This window comes from Carassius carassius, chromosome 45, assembly GCF_963082965.1.
Source record: "Carassius carassius chromosome 45, fCarCar2.1, whole genome shotgun sequence".
Lineage (NCBI taxonomy): Eukaryota > Metazoa > Chordata > Actinopteri > Cypriniformes > Cyprinidae > Carassius > Carassius carassius.
This window is the reverse complement of record NC_081799.1, coordinates 21,576,318-21,596,605: the sequence shown is the minus strand read 5'-3', so window position 1 is coordinate 21,596,605 and position 20,288 is coordinate 21,576,318. Positions and strand designations below refer to the sequence as shown.

General features: G+C 36.5%; 1 protein-coding gene across 1 annotated transcript; it reads right to left on the bottom strand.

Annotated features, from left to right (window-relative positions):
- Positions 1-2,227: 2,227 nt before the first annotated feature.
- On the bottom strand, positions 2,228-13,256 carry LOC132127071 (neuropeptide Y receptor type 6-like). Its single transcript, XM_059538693.1, has 2 exons — positions 12,963-13,256; positions 2,228-4,279 (listed from the first exon to the last, which is right to left on the bottom strand). Exon 2 carries the CDS (start codon positions 4,161-4,163, stop codon positions 3,027-3,029), a length of 1,137 nt encoding a protein of 378 aa, XP_059394676.1. The 5' UTR covers positions 4,164-4,279; positions 12,963-13,256; the 3' UTR covers positions 2,228-3,026.
- Positions 13,257-20,288: the final 7,032 nt, after the last annotated feature.

The following is a 20,288-nucleotide window of genomic DNA, read 5'->3' as shown; positions in this document are numbered from 1 at the left end:
GATGCATCTATTTTACATAGCCTATAAATGACATCTGAGATTCATGTTACGACCTTGAAGCAGAAGCCATTATATATATATATATATATATATATATAGTGGTCGGTCTCGATGCTCCAGAAAGAAATGTACTTTTGAGTCATATTGTGAAGTAATGAGCAATAAGAGAGAATGGCATAAAATAGTGTTGCAATATACAGCTGCTATGTAAAAAAGAGATCGAGAGAGAGAGAGAGAAAAGCCAATTTATGTGAAATATGAAATCAGACTGCTACTTCAGATTTACATCTTAAGTAAAAAAAAAAAGAAAAACACCTAGAATGATAGACATAGCCTATATGTTACTTTACATTCACTTTCAACATTGTAGTAGGCCTACAGAATGTCTATATGGAAATAGATAAACACAGCAGAACTAGAGAAAAAAATTGGTTATCTAACCAATGGCTTATTATAACTGGGTCATTTTTGTTCTGCGTTACCTTTTGTAATCTGTAACTGTAAGTATTTCCATAAAAAAGCAAATCAATGTTTCAGAACATGTTTCTGGTCAAAATTAAGACACATAAACTTTATGAATTATGACTTGCTAATTTATAAAAGAACAAGAATAACAGTATGGAAATACAAAGCTAGCATTAGCCAGTTAACAATTGTTCAAGGATTGAAAGCTAGCTTGCAAAGGGATTGTATTATCTTTTAAAAATTGATATCACATTGATTTTTATAATATCAAACAGAAAATCCAATCCATTACTAATACCTACCGATTCTCAAACACTGCTTTTCCCTCCAAAATAACATCATTCATGCTTTAGATTGTTACGAGTCTAAGTGGATAATTTAACCTCTGTTTACTTACCTGTGAAATCATGATTAAAAACTGTATATTAAATATTTAATCAGTAAACCAGATGAAAATGTGCTGATTAGCTAAAGTAATGCCCTTAAACATCAAAGACTCAAATGTGCTGCATTTGCAAGTAAATCTGATTGCAGAAAGACTATAGGGGAGATTCTGTCATATCAAGCTGTACACATCAAAGCCGAGGGCCTCTTTAAATGACATTTGAATATAATGCAAAAGGGACTCATTTTCGATTAGAGCAGCACAGATAACCTACGGCGTGCTAATAAACTGCGGTAAGAATTATAAAACAGTTAGGAGATGGAAATCCCTCTGGACAAACGACAATTATCTGTTTCTATAATCTCAGAGCTCTCTTGCTGGAGCGTCCCCTGAGGCTTCGGCCTACACATAAATGTACCGAATCGATGGAGGATTGTCTTCAAACACTTCACTTTCAGATATTGTTGGTGACGTGCTGGAAATCAATGGCAATTTAAAATAAGTGCATCTTAACAAGAATGAGAAAACAAGGTTAGGTAAAAACCTTTTATCTGTGTGCCACACGTTTGATCTCCTCTAATAAGAAAACCGCGCCAGCAGTGAAAAGAAATGGGACATGTGAGACAATAAATCAAGCGACCTGAGTTTTGTAACACCTCCGAACAGAACTCCTTGACCTGGAAAAGATGTGATTTTAGCACCTGGGATGTCATGTCACAGACAGCACGCTGAAGAGCAGCATGATCTGGCATAATGAAACCGCTCTCTGTGACAAAATGCAAGATGTCCTTTTGACCAATGAACTTCCATGACCTTCATATGCGTTTTCCAGTTGTCTATGATTAGAAGGTTTTTTTTTTTTTTTTTTTTTTTAAAGGTTTTGATCTTGAAAACCTTTCAAGAGGTCATATTTCACTCAAAAATCAAAGGATTTTTTCCTAAACTTTATGAGACTCTCTTATACACTACAGTTATTAGACAGTAAATTTATAACACCCAATGTATCAATTTTTATTTCATTTAAATCATCTTCCCTTGACTTTTGATATTGCTATGACCTTTATAGACAAACATGCTTGTAGATTAAACAAAGCTTTGGCGCCAGCAATGCTGAAGTCATGGGTTCTTAAGGAACGCATGAGCTGATAAAATAAATACCTTGAATGCAAAGTCAATGTAAAATGAACATCAAAATTTTCTCTCTTTCTGTAAACATGCATTTAGTGGCTTGTGCATCGGTAAGTAACACAAACACACCTGCTGTATATGCAAATGATTTCATCTTCAATAATGAGCGGAAAAACATGCAAAATAATTACCAACGCCACCACCGGACACCGAGAGTGAAGAGAAACAATAAGAGACTTTACATGGATGTCATGTTTCCAAATTTATTTGCACTTTCAGTACTACCATTTATAAGGCAACAAGAAAGTCAACACCAAACCCTTTTGTTAGAAACTGAACTTTGCTTTGACTTCAATAATCAAGAAAATATGTAATACCAAACTGGCATTGGCACCGTCATGTGTCTACTGTAACAGAAGATGGATGTGTTGTTAAGCTAACACCAATGCTCAAATGTTTAATATGCTTCCCATTATTACAGAGGCACGATTTCAAAGTTAAAATGCAGCACAGGCGGTCTCACTAAAGCAGCACAATAAATAAAAATAGTTACAATTCATTAAACAACAACACCAGCAACAACAAAACCAGACAGAAGAAATACTTTAGTGAGGGCACCGACTCCCTGCTACAGTGAAGAAATAACTTAAATAACTGTACATGAAAAGTACTTTCATTATAACAACAACTTGCTATTTGCAACTTGCTAAAACAACCCAGCCTCATAAATCAGTCTTTCCTCCTTAACACAAAAGCTTGAAAGTGTCAGAGGAATAATAACATTCTTGATGGAATATTTATCCTGTACAAGTCATACACAGAGACCGTAATGATGCCCGGTCTACCCTAGCTGTTGATAACTAAACATCACACTGCATTCAACACCTGTACCCCAGAAAACATGGCAACAGTGGGTTGAGGTTGTTTTTACATCTCTTGGGTATGAATTGATGCAGGAACCCACATAGCAATTCAACGTCTCCATGGAAACAGTGCCAGCTCATCCTCAACCCCTCCCCTCATTCTTCCCTCCGTTCCTGCCATCTCTTTAGCAGTGAGCGCACTGTTCCGATCTCAGTAGAGAGCCCTGCTGCATGGATGACACCTTGGTGACGTCAGTGGCCACCGTCGAAAGTGGGAAGCTCTCGTAGGTCTCCGGTACGCCCCAGCCACAATGGCAGCGCTGGAGTGTCGCCTTCAGCTCCTTCTGGAAGTTGGTGTTGAGGAAGCCATACACCACTGGGTTGACGCAGGTAGACGCCATTGCCGTGAGGTGGCAGGCCGAGAAGATGACGTCGTGCTGGCAAGAAGGAAGCACCTGGTGGTACCAGTCAAAGATGGTGTTGAAGACGTTGAGCGGGAGCCAGCAGAGAGCAAAAGCAACCACGATTAAAACTAACATGGCGTTGATGCGCTGAGCGCCCCGCGCCTTCCTCTGCCGGGCCTCGGTGGCTTGCTCCACCATGTCCTTCCGTCTGCGCAAACGCAGGAATATGCGCAAGTAGCAGAGTAGAATGAGAAGCAGGGGGAGGCAGTATTGGAATAGCAGAAGCGAGGTGGTGTATGCCAAACGGTTGCGTTCGGACGGCCAGAGCTCCATGCAAATCACGTGGTCGCTGAACGGGTTGAATGGAAGGCTGAGGTTCTGGAACGGAGCGTTAGTGAGGATGTTAAAGGACAGGAAGGGTAGGGAAATGAAGCAGGCCACCATCCAGGTGACCGCCACGGCCAGGTAAGAATGGCCTGCGGCGGGTGTCCAGCCAGTGGGATGGATGATGAGTTGATGGCGCTCCAACGCGATGAGGACAAGCGAGAAGATGGACACCGTGACGGACATGCACTGCACGAACGGCGTGACCTTGCACAGCGTCTCGCCCAGGATCCAGCGGTCCATGAGCGTGTAAATGACCGTCACGGGGAGGCACACCACGCACATGAGGATGTCGGAGCAGGAGAGGTTGGCGATGAGGATGTTGGTGACGTTCCTCATCTCCTTCTGTCTGGATATGATGAAGACCAGACAAGTGTTGCCCACCAATCCCACCGCAATAACGGTGCTGTAGGCCACGATCAGAAGGGTCGTGCCACTCACAGAGGGAGGGCATACGCTGGACTCAACCCATGTTCCCTGGCCCAACCCAGCTGAGGTGTTGCTGATGTTGTCTGAGTTCACAGAGGCCTCCATAAGTCCCAGAGTTGTTTGAGGAGAAGCTAGGCGTTCACAAAACCGTTAAACAGCAGATGAAAGTTGACTCATTGTTTAGGTCCTTCCATTTATTTGCAGACGGCCAGTTGGTTGACCTAGAGGAAAAGGAGCACGTAAAGACTGTTAGCTGGCATTAAAATGGACAATATTTTGGGAGGGGTTTAATGGGGAAGGATTTAACTCTGCAAATGGGTCTCTGGGAAAAGTTAAACCCCCTTAATCCAAAGGATGTTTGTGGACTTGAAATCGGACCACAAACATCTTATTTAAGGAGAAAACATTGCAAACCTCTCTTAAGTAGTTTTACCTCATCGTTTCTTGAATTAGCTCTCGTGTATGTTTACCAAAACACACGATACATTCTGCTCTAATAACGGCGTGGACTCAACTAATACTCTTTGCAAAAACTCCCTCGGGATGTTGACAGGTCATCCTGTCCGTTAAGCTGACAGATGGAGGTCTCTCTCAATAGAATTCTCTCTTTATCCTTTTTATCTCAGAGTTCTCTTTTCTTTGCCCTAATATGGCTTTTATGTTGATAAAAGCAATAAAAAAAATTATAATATCATGCACTACAGATTTAAAAGCTGTCTAAATATAAGCACATTTTTATATAGAATTTATCTTGGCAGGTTTACCTGGTAAACCTCAGTCACTCTGAAGGTTTGGGAATCAAAAATCTTATTAAATAAAATACTGGAACTTCTAACTACAGTATTTCAACTAGCACAGCATCTAACTTGACTTTACTTGACTCCTGTAATATATACAGATAAAAGCATCAAATATTTTACTCCCGCTACAGTCACTTTGGCTAATTTATTCCGTGGTTCGACCATTCTGAGTTTCTGGATAGAGTATGTGTTGTAATTAAGCCACTGCTAATATCTCTCTCCTCCGAACCAACTGTCAGGAGTTTCACACCAGTTTATTACGTCATTCATCTCACATGGCGTGGGAAGCTGATTCAGGGAATGCCTTACTGAGATTATGTACTCCACAGTTTCAATCCTTCACAGATCTAAAGAGCATCATTTATCACACATAATCTTTTAAAGAGGACCTCTTCAATTTGCATTTTTACAGATGAAATCCCAGTGCTGTTAAAGGCAGCAAAAGTGTGCTTCATATTTAAGTAAAATATTTTGGGGGAAAAAAAGAGTGGTAATTTTCCATGGAAAAATTTACGAGTACAAAACTAGGGTTTTCTGGTTGCCAAGGCATTCCTATGCAGTAGCTAAAGTAGACTGCTAGATGTTTTGGGTGGTTAACTGTAGGGTTAGGTAACAAAACCTGACGTAAGCATCATCACCTCCATCGATCGCTAGTTAAATTATACTGCATTCATGTCTCAGAAAATGTAAACTTAAAGCACAACTCGAGAAATGAGACCATCTGATGAGCACGCGAATGCAGCAATTACACTTCCTCTGATAACAGCATGAAGCCAACTGTAAGCTTGCTAGATTTAACGTGCCTATAAATGCCTAAAGTTAAATTTCCCTTTTAATGAGTTGCAATGAGAATCATTTCTAAACCTATTTTCCAGAAAAAAAAGAGAACATTAAGACGTTTTTACTCCACAACATCAGTCAAATAACTTCCTTTTCTGATCTTATGTGGCTTCTCATCACAAAATAAGCCAGAAAAATATATTCTATAATGTAGTAAAGGTTATGTCAATTAGCAATGGTTTATAAATATATTTAATTCAGAAAATACTCAAGAAGGTTTAAAGAACACAGATAAATATATATTGTCGCAGTAGAGTGATTATTGTCTTTGTTTCAACATTCAAAATGTTTATCTTCTTTTTGTTAAGCTGCAGATAGTGATACCTTTGTCCATATTAGGGATTTCCTGGAGTGTCATGAGTTCTATTACTTCTGTGATGCATATGTGGAGTTTCTGCGCAAGGGTGCCCTCTGGCTGCCAGTATGAATGAAAAAGACATTACATATGTTTATATTGATCAATATTGGCCAATCCATCCTATTTTGGGTAATCCCCCCCCCCCCCACACACACACACACACCCCAACACACACATCTATTTTGGGTCCTAAATATGGCTTATATCTCTCCTTTAATTCAAGTCTATGAGATTAGCACTCCCCAATAATGTTTCACATCAGTAAACCATAACCCTATGGTGCACTGAATATGCATATATTTTGAAATAAAATGTATGCAAATGTGACATTATAACTTTGAATGTTTTTTTTTTGCTATATTTATTATTCTGTTTTTTCTATTTTATTAAAAATGGCAAAATAAAATGTGCACAAGTCGTCACTAATGCACAAAAGCATTCTAAGATAGAGGTCAGATTCGAGAATATGATACATCTGATATATGATACCTTTGATAAATGTGTCCTTCAGAGGAAAAAAAGTATCGTATTACCACAGCTCTGACATGCTGAGATATAATGGCATATATCAGAGGCAGCAGCATTGGAGGTTTGTGTGTGTGGAGAGAGTGACTCAAGAATTTAAGGGAGTGTGTGAAATTATATAAGGCAGAACTAAATTAATCATCTAATTTTCATATCACACAGACAAGTCTGAGCGACATGCTTTCATAACCGCTCACAGAGATTCTCTACTTGTGCAAATCAAATGCTCATTGTCATTTGAGATAAAAAGAAATTGAGGAAATGAATAAACCAAAAAGACAAAACCGATGGCAAATGAGTTCCAGCGTTTCCAGCAGACATTTTAATCAAGCTCAGAGGTCAAAAAGAACATTTTAAGGGAACAGTTGATCCAGAAATGAAGATTCTGACATTTTATTCACTCTGAAGTTATTTCCAACCCCCTGGAATTTCTTTCTCTTGTCAAACACAAAGGAAGAAATTTGTAGCAGAATGTTCACGCTGGTCTTCTCCATACAATGAAAGTGAGTGGTAACATCGCTGCCATTTCTCCTGCAGTTGTACCTGCACTCACTCACATCATCAACACATCCCTCCACACTGGTGTTTTTCCCTCATCATTTAGAGAGGCACGTATAACTCCACTACTTAAAAAACCCAACCTCAATCCTTCTCTTTTAGAGAACTACAGACCAGTTTCCCTTCTTCCTTTCATTGCAAAAACACTTGAACGAGCTGTGTTCAACCAAGTCTTTACATTTCTCACACACAACAACCTCCTTGACAGCAACCAATCTGGCTTCAGAATTGGACATTCAACTGAGACTGCCTTGCTCTCAGTTGTTGAAGCTCTAAGACTGGCAAGTGCGGAATCCAAATCTTCAGTACTTATCCTGCTTGATCTGTCTGCTGCTTTTGACACAGTTAACCACCAGATCCTCCTATCAACCCTACTGGCAAAAGGCATCTCAGGAACCACACTTCAATGGTTTGAGTCTTACCTATCAGATAGGTTCTTCAAAGTATCTTGGAGAGGTGAGGTATCCAAGTCACAACATCTAACTACTGGGGTGCCTCAGGGCTCAGTTCTTGGACCACTTCTCTTCTCCTTCTACATGGCATCATTAGGTTCTGTCATTCAGAAACATGGCTTTTCATACCACTGCTATGCTGATGACACTCAACTCTACCTCTCATTCCATCCTGATGATCCGACGGTGGCTATTCGCATCTCAGCTTGTCTAACAGACATTTCTTCCTGGATGATGGACCATCACCTTCAACTCAACCTTGCCAAGACAGAACTGCTTGTGATTCCAGCAAACCCATCGTTTCATCACAATTTCACCATCAAGTTAGGCACATCAACCATAACTCCTTCAAAAACAGCTAGAAGCCTTGGAGTTATGATGATCAGCTGACTTTCTCAGACCACATTGCTAAAACTGTCCGATCCTGCAGATTTGCTTTATTCAACATCAAGAAGATCAAGCCCATTCTTTCGGAACATGCTGCACAACTCCTTGTTCAAGCTCTTGTTCTGTCCAGGCTGGACTATTGCAATGCCCTCTTGGCAGGTCTTCCAGCCAATTCTATCAAACCTTTACAATTAATTCAGAACGCGGCAGCAAGATTAATTTTTAATGAGCCAAAAAGAATACATGTCACACCTCTGTTTATCAATTTGCACTGGCTTCCAATAGCTGCTCGTATAAAATTCAAGGCATTGATGTTTGCCTACAAAACTACCACTGGCTCTGCACCCATTTACCTAAATTTGTTACTTCAGACTTATGTGCCCTCTAGAAGCTTGCGTTCTGCAAGTGAACGTCGCTTGATTGTGCCATCCCAAAGAAGCACAAAGTCACTTTTACGGACTTTTAAATTAAATGTTCCCTCCTGGTGGAATGACCTCCCCAACTCAATCCGGACAGCGGAGTCCTTAGCCATCTTCAAGAATCGGCTTAAAACACATCTCTTCCATCTTTAATTGACCCTCTAACTTTAACACTCACTATTCTAATTCTATTCTTTAAAAAAATCTACCTACCTTTCTAATCTTTTTATATTCTATTTTCTTTTCATTAATTATGCAATTGTATGTGTGTGTATATGTAAGGACCTTTAACACTAGCTTGCTCTATTCTTTTTTTATTCTATCTGTTTTCTTATATTAAAATCCCATGCTAGGTGTACTGTGTTAACCTAACTGAGACCTGATATAGCACTTATCATTGCTCTTTTTGTATTTGATTGCATCCACTGTCCTCATCTGTAAGTCGCTTTGGATAAAAGCGTCTGCTAAATGAATAAATGTAATGTAATGTAATGTAATGTAAACAAGAAGACATCAATATAACATAGCTTTTGTTTTCCATGAAGAACAAGCATTAAAAAAAAATGATGCAAATTGTTTATTTTTGTGCGAAATGTCCCTTTAAAAAAGAAAAGCTTATGTAAAAATCTTTACACAGGAAGCTGAAATACACAACGGGATATTTATCATTATTTGTGAGCTGCTGACTAAGTGTACAAGGTCAGATCCAATAGATTAGGTCAGAAAACAAAGAGTGAATTGTGCCAAAGTGCTTTCTTCCTCGGTTAACCTTGAAGACTTCGACTGATTTGACAGAAGCTGTAGCAGTTCATTAGCTTGTTCCTCATGATTTGGATTCTGTTATTCTCACTGTAGCTGCCAGTTTCTTGTCAGACAGCTCGTAAGCTGACAACTACCGCTATCAAACACTTTGGTCAGGCATCTAGTATTACTGAGAGAAGAATCTTGCTTCACGAGGGGAATATTAATGTTTTTTCGGCAACCTTTTTGTTGGTATTTTATTATGCTTGCAAAACTTAGATTGCTATTTGACTCATATTAGCAGCTGTGAGTCACTTATTGACAGCTTTATAATGACCTTGAGATATGTCAGGCTTATCACAACCTCTGATTAAACAGACTATTGAGGATACTGTTGAGTCAACAAATCATAATGTGAGCGATCAAACCTAATCAAACCATTCAGTCTTAAGAAGATTGTGTTCTTGAAGCGTTTAATTTTTTTTTAATGTCTCTTTTAAAATACCTTCTCCAGTCTAATCTTAAAAGAACAGTGCACCAAAAATGAATGAAAATGATTTTTTGAAGAGTGTTTTGTCATTTAATGTCAGGGGTGTCCAATGACTTTGAAAATATCTTCTTTTGTGCGTCACAGAAGAAAAACACTCGGAGAGGTTTGAAATGACATGAGTGATGACTACACTGTGAATTTTTTTTTATGAAGTTATAAATAAAACAAAGATTACAAAAGTATATTTTACAAGAAAATGCTGTTTCAGTCCTCAATTTTTTTTTGTTTCATTCAATGTATTACTTGCTGATTCTTTATAATTATTTGTGAAATTTACAAACTATTTTTTAGTGAAAACTCTTTCAACATTTTTTTCCAGTGTATGAGTAACCATTTTTAGGTTCAAAACAGCATATATAACATTGATCTTTTTATCTGAACATGCCAAACACACTATGCAAAAATGCTATGCTATGTTTTCCTAAATTATCTGAAATTTGCTCAATTTTCGTCTGATGGATGGTAATGCGAATAAAGAAATCCCATAGATTTGCATTCAAGGAGAACTCATTATCTAGAGACATGTAGACATAAAAACAATCTAATGTTTTCCACTGTAATCTACATAAAAATAGATCTACTGTAGCTGTCAGGGACTGAATCACATTTTGATTAAGAAGTGTATCCCTGAGATATTCTGATAACCATACAAACACATTTCCGCTGATGATGTGCTTTACACAGATGACAATTACACATTTCAACAACCTTGGAAAGCTGTAAATTATCTCTCTCTTTCTTTGGAGTGAGCTCTCTCTCAATCTTCGGCAAAAGGACAATGGCATGCTGCATATGGCAGGTGAAAGACAGTGTTATGGATGTGGGTTCATGGCCAGAGAAGCCTTCAGCATCTCTGATTGAAGAGGAAAAGCCTGGCTCTCTGCTGTAGTGGATTTACATCAGTTCTGAGGAACACTGCTGAGTTTCCATTAATATGAGTTTCCCTATAGGATGGTGGAAGGGCAATTCACTACATAGGACACACACTGAAGGTAATAGCCCTGCCGAAATACCTCAAAGTGGCCCGAGGCGATGTGGTTCAAATCTATCTGGGCAGGCCAACTACACAGGGACAAGCCAATTTATTGTAAAATCAGGGTGGTAGAACAGCTTCTCTACGGCTCCAGCGTAGTCTATTATGATGGAGGAAATAAAAATAGCAGGAAAGTATAAAGCTATGCTAAAATATTCACATACAAATTCCTGAAAGGATAAGTTCCAGTTCACCCAAATGAAAATTCTGTCATTTACTAACCCTCAAACCTAGTCAAATTCACTCTCATAATATATCCTTATAACGTGTATATATACAAACAGATGGTAGTTTGTAATTTTTAAAAATAAATTAATACTTTTATTCAGAAAGGATGCATTAAATTGCTGCATTTAGAAGGTAACAAACAAATGCAAATTTGAAAATGAATATTCATCTAATATTTCGATCACTGTTTTCACAAAATATTGAGCAGTTTTAATCTTTGATGAGAAATGTTAGTGAATCAGTCAGCACATTAAAATGATTTTAATCATGTGCCTCTGAAGACTGGAGTCTTGATAATGAAAATTCAGCTTTGCATCACAGGAATAAATTGCATTTTAAAATACATTAATAAATAAAGCAGTTGTATTCAATTGTAATAATACTACTTCACAATATTGCTGTTTTTACTGTATTTTGCTTAAATAAATGCAACCTTAGTGAGCATAAGAGACTTTCAAAAACATCCAACACTTTTTAATGGCATGTATGTGTACAGGTTTTAAATAACATCATTTAGAGTGGGTAAATGATGACTGGATATACATTTTTGACTAAATCTTTAAATTTTAAGATGCATTTTAGCTGAATCTTTCACTAAAGAGAAGCGTAAAGACTAAAAATCTGTGACAAACCTTTCGGAGCATAGTTAAAATGTCAGATTTTGGGCCACGGGACTCTAGTCAAAATCTCAAACTTTAGCCCGTCCTCTGTCTAACTGCTGCAGGGCGTCCTTTAAGAGTCTCACGGTGTCTCCTCGCTCCGTAGGAGTCAGGTGTTCAAAATGCACCGGGGGGACAGCTTAAGCATAACACAAGTGTCATAAAAAATAGTGCTTTCTAGACACGTCATCTTCATCCAACTGATGAAGTTTCACAATTCATCAAAATGTATTACATCCATCCATTGACCTTTGATGTCTTCCTCAGCCTTTTTAGGTTGGGAAGCCTCCCCTCACAGCCTAAAGCTGCTTCACATCAGACAGACATATGTATGATCTCTGCCCATTGAGAACTCCCTCAAAACAGCACACGTAAAGACTTTTCTCTTCACCTTGAACCTCCTTATCCTCAGCTGGAAAATATTAAAGGCAATCAATGAGCTACAGAAAGGTCCATAGAATATACACCTTACAATGTATTTTGCAATGGTTCTCAAGGTTTCACTGCTAGATGCAGATTTTACTTTGAACATCAAGTATGAACCAAACCTAAAATCACTAAATCGAGGTCTATTTTAAGAGAAAAGGAAACTGTAATCACTATTACCTTGAGATCCTTTCACACCTGTCGATCAAACCGCCGGGAGGGAGACACCATAATAAACACTCCACAAGGGCAGAAATCATTCTTAGTCTATATATAAATAGACTGTCTCCTTAATCTTGTGTCTCTTGAGCTGCGTAACTGAACAATCCTTGTGTCTAGCCTTGACAAGAAGCACACATTATCTTCTGAGATTACAGAATTTCAATGCACACTGACAAGTACATGCCAGAAATCTTAAATCCCACTTGAGGAAATGATTATTCTTTCCCAGAATTACTATTTCCTCGTCACGTTCAGCTGTCAGCTAGATCCTTCTATCAAGTCTCAAATTCCAACTTGGTGGAAAAGGTGAAAACACTCTGACCTCCTTTCAGTTATCATTTCCATCAACAGATTTCACATAAGCACCAACTGACTTCATCCTCCGAGACTTGAGCAAACTGCACACTAGATTGTTACACACACACACACACACTTTCTAATAAGTAGAAGTGTTTTTATAATAAAGTATAATTAAACCACGGATATATCATAAAAACTTTTTATCTAAAAGTTCAAAATCATATCACATGCCAAGATTCAGATTATGAAAATCAGTTGCATAACTACTCAAAGCTGAAATGCGAGGAATGCTAGAAATTCCTTTAGACGCGTTTAAACGGTTCACGTCACACATCTGCTCAGATGTTCAGTTTTTAAATCTCTACAGTACAACGCGACGTTTTCACCGTATATAACGCGATCTTACCAGTAAAGCTGTGTTTTCTCCAGCGCTGATGATGCCGACAGTGCGGTGAGGGTCTGAACTCGACTGATGACGGAGGAGGGGGGATGCAGAAACTCCCTGCTCCAGCAGCAGCAGCTGATTCTCTGGACGGGACTTCAGGCGTGCAGATGGGCAGAAAGTGTCGGGAGGAAACGCTGGGAAACTTTGCGTGCATGTAAATATTGGTGTCATCCAACCCTGCGCGCGCAGATTTCACGGGCTCTTTTGGCTCATCACTCGATTGGTTGTTGTTTGGAGCTCTGAGCAAAGCAAAAGGGCTTGATAGCGCTGAGAAAGGTTAATTAATAAGATTTTAATTAAGGCTAATTGACAAGACACTGCTGTAATGTCACTGCGTTCGTATCAATTATTGATTAAAAATAAGTGCCTCTCATTAAGATGATACATTTATCAAAATTGATATTTAGGGTTGAATAATAAATAATGTAATATGGAATTATAAAAAGGATTCATTTAAAACGAAAAAACGGCTTAGAAACATGTTTAACATGTTTAACATGTTTGAAAAACACTTACAACCCTTACTTACACTTACAAAAATAATTTTCTACAAATAATTTATTTTAGTGATGCTGAAAAACTATCTAGTAATCTCTACAAACATTTATCACGAATACGCGCGATATTATGCAAAAGTTTAGAACATCCCTTCAAGAGTTCTCTCAATATTAGCGCGCCAAAACGGTCTAGTATATGTGTCCTTAGGACAAAATGGCGTCCTGCGTGTTGTTTTTGCCCAATTGGCTTTTATTTGACGGACATGTTTACAGGAAATGCATTTCCAGAAGTTTATCAGAAATGATCCTTTAAGGCAATGGCAATTATGATTAATCTCAAATCCCATTTATTCAACCATGAGGCCTGGATTTTCCATAGTGAAGACATTTTCGAGAAAGGAGGTTGGGGAGATGAAAGTATTTTTGGTTAACTGAATGTTCAGCGAGAATGCCATAACCATCCACACAAGCTATAACCTTCAGTCACTGTGTCTACAGCAGCTAAACTTTACCAAAGTAGACATTTGCCAAAAATTAGATAGTCAAACACATACTCTGCAGACTAGATTGTTGCTTTTTCTGACATATTGCTCCTTGATGCAATTAAGGGTCAAAATTAATTCCACAGACTCCATTTGAACATGACAGTATGATTTAAAAACAAATGAAATCTAACACATCTCCAAACTGGTCTATTGTTGAGAACTGGTAATCACATCAATTTGGGTGAATAAATGAGTTTTCGGGCCCTGGGAAAAAGATTGCAGACAGAAGATAATAAAAGGAGCAGAGGATGCAAGACAACGAAGGCAGACCAGAGAAGAAACTGTCATTACGAATAACGCTCTTTCAGCTCAGGAAAAATAGGAAAAGAAATCAGAGCGAGCAGGCTGTCTGCTGCCTAACCAAATGTTTGATTAGATGTGCGGTGGGAGTTTGAGTCACTTCGGTGGCAGGTGCGATGCAGTCGGTGATGATGGCTAGACCTTGACGTGTGAACCGAGCATGGAAAATTTTTAACTCCCTTCACTGATTCTTGCCTATTATTTACTGCACAGGTCTATTTTTGGCATATTCGTGATTTGAAGAGTGTCTTATAAAAGAAACCTTGCAAGGGGGTTGAATGTTTTACTTGGTTTTTGGTCTTTAACTAAACCCATGCTGTTAAAATGCAAATGAGGTTCTCGCTACCACTCTCAGAGGTACTTCAGGTGCAAAAGACACTTTGAAGAGTAGAACTTGAGCATTCTGCACAAGAAAAGCACGCCACTGTTTGGAGCAAAGGATGTTCAAGGTGTTATTTTATTTTCTTCTTTGAAAGGAGAGATTTAATCTAGTGAATATATCTGAGTAGGTTTATTTTCTTTATACACAAGTGTCTTGACTACAAAGAAAGGCCTATTTTATCCATCATCCATGGAAAAAATGCCCTTATGGGGCATGTTGTCACAGTTACTGCAGCTGGACTGTCAAACAGTAAAATGTTATAAAGCAAAAAAATAATTAATAAAAAGAGCAAAAATGTAAACGTAACATAAAAAGTCAATCTTTTGGTCAACAGAATAAATCGTATTACAACATTTTAAACCTTTTTTTAATTTCATTAAAATGTAAATTTTATAGTTGGCTTTTACCAGCTTTATAAACTTTTTTCTTTAACCTCGGAATATCAGTTTTAAAATCATTCTGATGGTAAGCTGTAATTATGACAGTGATATATTTACGGCAGATAATTTAATTCACTAAGCTGTATGGGGTTCCAAAACTCGCAATTATTGTGCTGTATTAGTTTGGAGGACGTAAGTTTAGGTGTTTAAAGGCATGTTTGATCATAATTTTAATTGAACCTTGCCAGAACGCTCTGAAAATACCGTATATCTTGTTTTCTGGGACTCTATCTGACAAGTAGCCCCGTTTTTGTTTGTTTTGTTATTTGTTTTTGTTTCGTTTTTTTTACAATAAACAGGAAAAATAATGAAGACAAAATATGTTGGTCAACTCAAATCAGAAAGCTATGTAATCAAGTTAAAGGATTCCACTTCAAGCTCAGTGCCTTCATTTTGCACTTGAGAAAGTGAAAGCATCCTAATTCTGAGTCTTAAGTGGTGAAAAGCTTAAAAGTCTAAACAGTTCTTGGGGAAATCCCAGGAAAATCTCTGTGGCACTGCTGAAATGAGCTCACTAAGCTTCTGATGTCATCCAGCGCTCGTTTTGTCATTTTAGCAATCATCCCTGAAAGATAAAGCCAGAGCATCTGTATTCACAACCCCAGCCAAAAAGACCTTTGGAACAGTTTATTGCTGTACATGTAAAAATAAAACACAGGAGAATACATAACATGTTAGAAAAGCCTCTTAAAAAATGCATAAATGTGACATTTGCGGCTGTCTCAAGGGTCTTCCACTGAAAACACATTTTGGTCAGAGAACCGATCTGTAAGCTTGCTTTTCTTGAGTGCATGGTCAAAAAAATTGCTCGGCCAAACAATAAAACAAAATAACCCACTCCTTCTCTTTGCATAAGCTCTGGGAGCAACACCACATTAAATTATTTTAAATGGTCAGTTGTAAGGTATTTGGAGCCATAATGTGGGAAATTAAATAAAAATAACAAAAAATCATCAAAGACTACAGAAAAAATTAAGCAGCACAACTCTACACTAGTACACTAATAGCAATAAGAAATGTTTCCAGAGCAGCAAATCAGCATATTAAAATGATTTCTCAAGCTTCATCATGCAATGCAGTTGAAAATTCAGCTTTGTCATCACAATAAATTACTAATTATTTAAAATGTCATTAAAAAGGTTAACTTAAATGTTAAATATATTATTAAAAAAGTAATTTTAAATTGTATTTCATAATATTAGTTTACATAATTTTATCATACTGTATTTTTAATCAAATAAATGCAACCTTGGTAAACATAATATATAAAATAGGAGGCTGAAAAGATTTGTATGATTTGTGTATTATATGATGGTAACATGGTTGACTTTCAGTGTTAAAGGGTTAGTTCACCCAAAAATGAAAATTAGCCTGCGTTTTACTCACCCTTAGAAGGCATCCTATGTGACTTTCTTCTTCCAATCAGAGTTATATTTAAAATTGTCTATTCCAAGCATTATCATTGCAGTGGGTTGGTGTTTCTCTTTAACAGTCTAAAACACGTTCAAATAGTCAAAAAATGCATTCTTCTGAGATATGCTAGTCTCATTATGGATGCACATGCTTTTTTAAACATGTTTTAGACTGTTAACGAGAAACACTGTGCATACGTCATGCATCAACCACTGGAACGCCTTCTACGTATGACAACTAACGGAAGTGAGAGTGAAGTGTTTATTACATTTGAAATATAGTTACTTCTCTTTCAACGCACTGATTCATTACAGGAGGCCTTCATTCACCCCCCTTAGCCATGTGAGGAATGGATATGCACACTTTGTTTAATGTACCTGCCCACAGCAATGATGGCGTTTAGAAGTGTCAGGACTATTTTTTATATAGCTTTGATTGGATTTGTCTGAAAGAAGGAAGGGTGAGTAAATAACAGACTAATTTAAATTTTTGAGTGAACTAACCCTTTAAATCTAAAAATAGATAAACAGGTAAAAACGAAGTTTCCATAAATTTAGTGTAAAATAGTGCTGTCAAACGATTAATCGTGATTTATCGCATCCACAAAAAATATATTTTGTTTACATATATGTGTGTGTACTGTTAATATTTATTATGTTTATATTTATATATTCATTATATTTATATATAAATACACATACAGTAAATACTTTGAAAATATTTATATGTATATACATTTATATATTTAGATTTTACATAAATATATTTAATATATAAACATAAAATTTTTCTTAAATATATACATGCATGTGTTTGTATTTATATATATAATAAATATATACAGTATACACACATATATTATGTAAACAAGAAACTTTTATTTTGGAAGCGATTAATCACGATTAATCGTTTGACAGTACTAGTATAAAATGTATCAAAATGTGTTGATACAGTAAAGAGAAGTAAGGAAAGGATGGCATTCTAATGACCCTTACGTCTTTCCACTGTGAATAAATGTAACAAGCACTAGAGCATGTTTTGCATGTACATGAGATGTATTGAGACTGACAGACCTCTCATGCATTGTCATCTCTGCTACAAGCTCAATACAAAGTGCATAATTAATCAGAGATCACTTTTGCCCCTGCCATGTCACTTCAGATGTGCAGTTTATGTGTGTTTACCCCTGAACATTTGTATGAATGCTGTTCGTTTTATTCACATACTGGGCAGGCTGTGTAAATTTCAACTTTTCAAAAGTCTTTGGCGCTGCAGAAAACCAAAAGCATCCTGTCAGATGTCACACTAAGCCATGATTTATTTCATGGGTTTTATACACAAGCCCAGCCAGTAGATTAACAGTCCTGTGGTGCTGAACAAAATCATCTCAAAGGGGGTATAAAAAAGATGGTAGTTGCATTCAGGCTCAGTAGGAATGGAAAGACTGTAATAAAAAAGAATAACTGTGGTGATCTAATCAAAGGCCAGATGGCAGAAGATGATGGAGGATTGCTTGCCAGTGGAGTGGGAGGGGATCCAGCCCTGGCACACTTGTCCCGTGGTGTCACCGACACAAATACGACATTAGCAACCAACGCTGCCCCATAGTGCCAGCTGATGAGGTCACAACTGTACATGATTCAACCCACCACACTTTATACATCTACTAGAACTTTAAGAGAATAGAAAATTTACTCAGCCCATCCAACATGTAGATGACTTTGTTTTTTATCATCAAAACAGATTTGGAGAAATGTAGCATTACATCACTTGCTCACCAATGGATCCTCTGCAGTGAATGGGTACCGTCAGAATGAGAGTCCAAACAGCTGGTAAAAACATCACAATAATCCACAAGTAATCTCATTGTTAAGACATTTTTTAACTTCAGAAGTGTCCTCTATGCATAATATCGCTTTCTTCAGTGGAAAAGTCATCTAGTCCAAATTTGAATAGAGATACGCACAAATCAAGCTCCGATTACAAGCTAAAACAGTCCAAAACTATTAGTTGATTTTGATGTGAGAGGATAACAGGGGATAGACTTTCTTCACTGGAGGAAGCATCAATATGGAATATAGACTCATATATCGACCAAAAGCAATGGCTTTAAGTCCCCAAAAATGAATATTCCATCCTATCAAACAATATGTTTGTCATATGTTCAAGATGCTGGTAAGCACCAGTATTGGTGCCCATTGACTTCCATTGTATGGATGAAAAACATTAGTGAGATTTTTCTCTTAATATCTTTTTTTTTTTTTTTTCTTACATTCCACTGACTAAAGAATGTTTTACAGTTTTGGAATGACATAAGGGTGAGCAAGTGATAACAGAATTTTCATTTATGTGTGAACTATCACTTTAAAAGTTAATTCAATTCTTATTTCCCTCTTAATGTGATCATTCATGTAGAATCCATTTAACCTCTTCAAAGAAAAGGTCAGAAAATGCTCAAGTATGCTCTCAATAAAAATGTAGCATTCAAATTAGCCACAAAGAAATGGTCTTTCTGTTGACCCATCTGACAGCAAAGCTGAAATTATAAAGCTGATATTTTTCTCAGCTCAGTGAGCACATGTATTTTACTTATTGGATATGATGATGAAGCCAACTTCTAAAAAGGGTAATTTGAAAAAGAAACAGACTAATTTTGAGGGGTTAAAAATTGCATATATAATAGTATTAGAGGTTAATATTAGTTAATATTTTAACTAATTAATCAGTGAACTCTTAGTAAATACTTTTTTTCATTGTTGTTTTTATTTTTTTACATTTAAAGTAAATATTTTACCATGAATCAGTCGGTTAACATTTTTAATGCATTGGCGTGTATTCTGTCTTTATTCTATCTGTATATATTTAGATTTTAGTTAGAACAATATATTATTAAATAGACTAAAAGTCAACCATGTTGCCATCATATTTCCCCTTTAAAAGTAATTTAATATTCCATAAATAAAATCATATCATAAAATCACAATGACATCATCCTTTCTTCAATCTAATGTTCAGTCAACAAGACCAGTAAGTTAATATCCTAACATAGGTTAATATGTTTTAAATTGCATTTAAAATGGAAGCATTTAAATCGTAATTTAATAATAATAATTGAAATTTTAAAATATGATGAATACTACTGTTTATAGTTTATAGTATATTTTATTAGACTGTATTTTTGCTCAAATAAATGCAGCCTTGGTAAGCATAATACTCTTCTTTCAAAAACATAAAAAATCTATATATCTACAGTGTATCTGTGTATTTGTCTATGTATAACCTATATATATATATATAAAAGAAGATATTTTAAATGGTTAAACTAGAGAGGATGATGTCATTGTATCTTATGTATGGAATGTTTCAATACGGGGGAAAATGTGAGAGCAACAGGATTAACTTTTAGTCTTTTTATTAAATTATAATTTGCATACAATATTATTATATATTACATGTTTTATTTTACCACAAGTTGATGTTTTTATTAAAGCAATTTTGGGGAAAATGATATGATAGACTTATAATAAATGCATTTTGTATGTTTTTCTTTTTAAATTTAAAGTAAAATGCTTCAACATAAATTCATCAGTTACAGGTTTTTAAAAAATTCTTTATAAGCTAGATTTATTTGAGCAATCCTTTAAAAACTCTATTTATATTCTCTATATAAAAATAACATTTAGGTAACAATTTATTTCAATATAGAATAT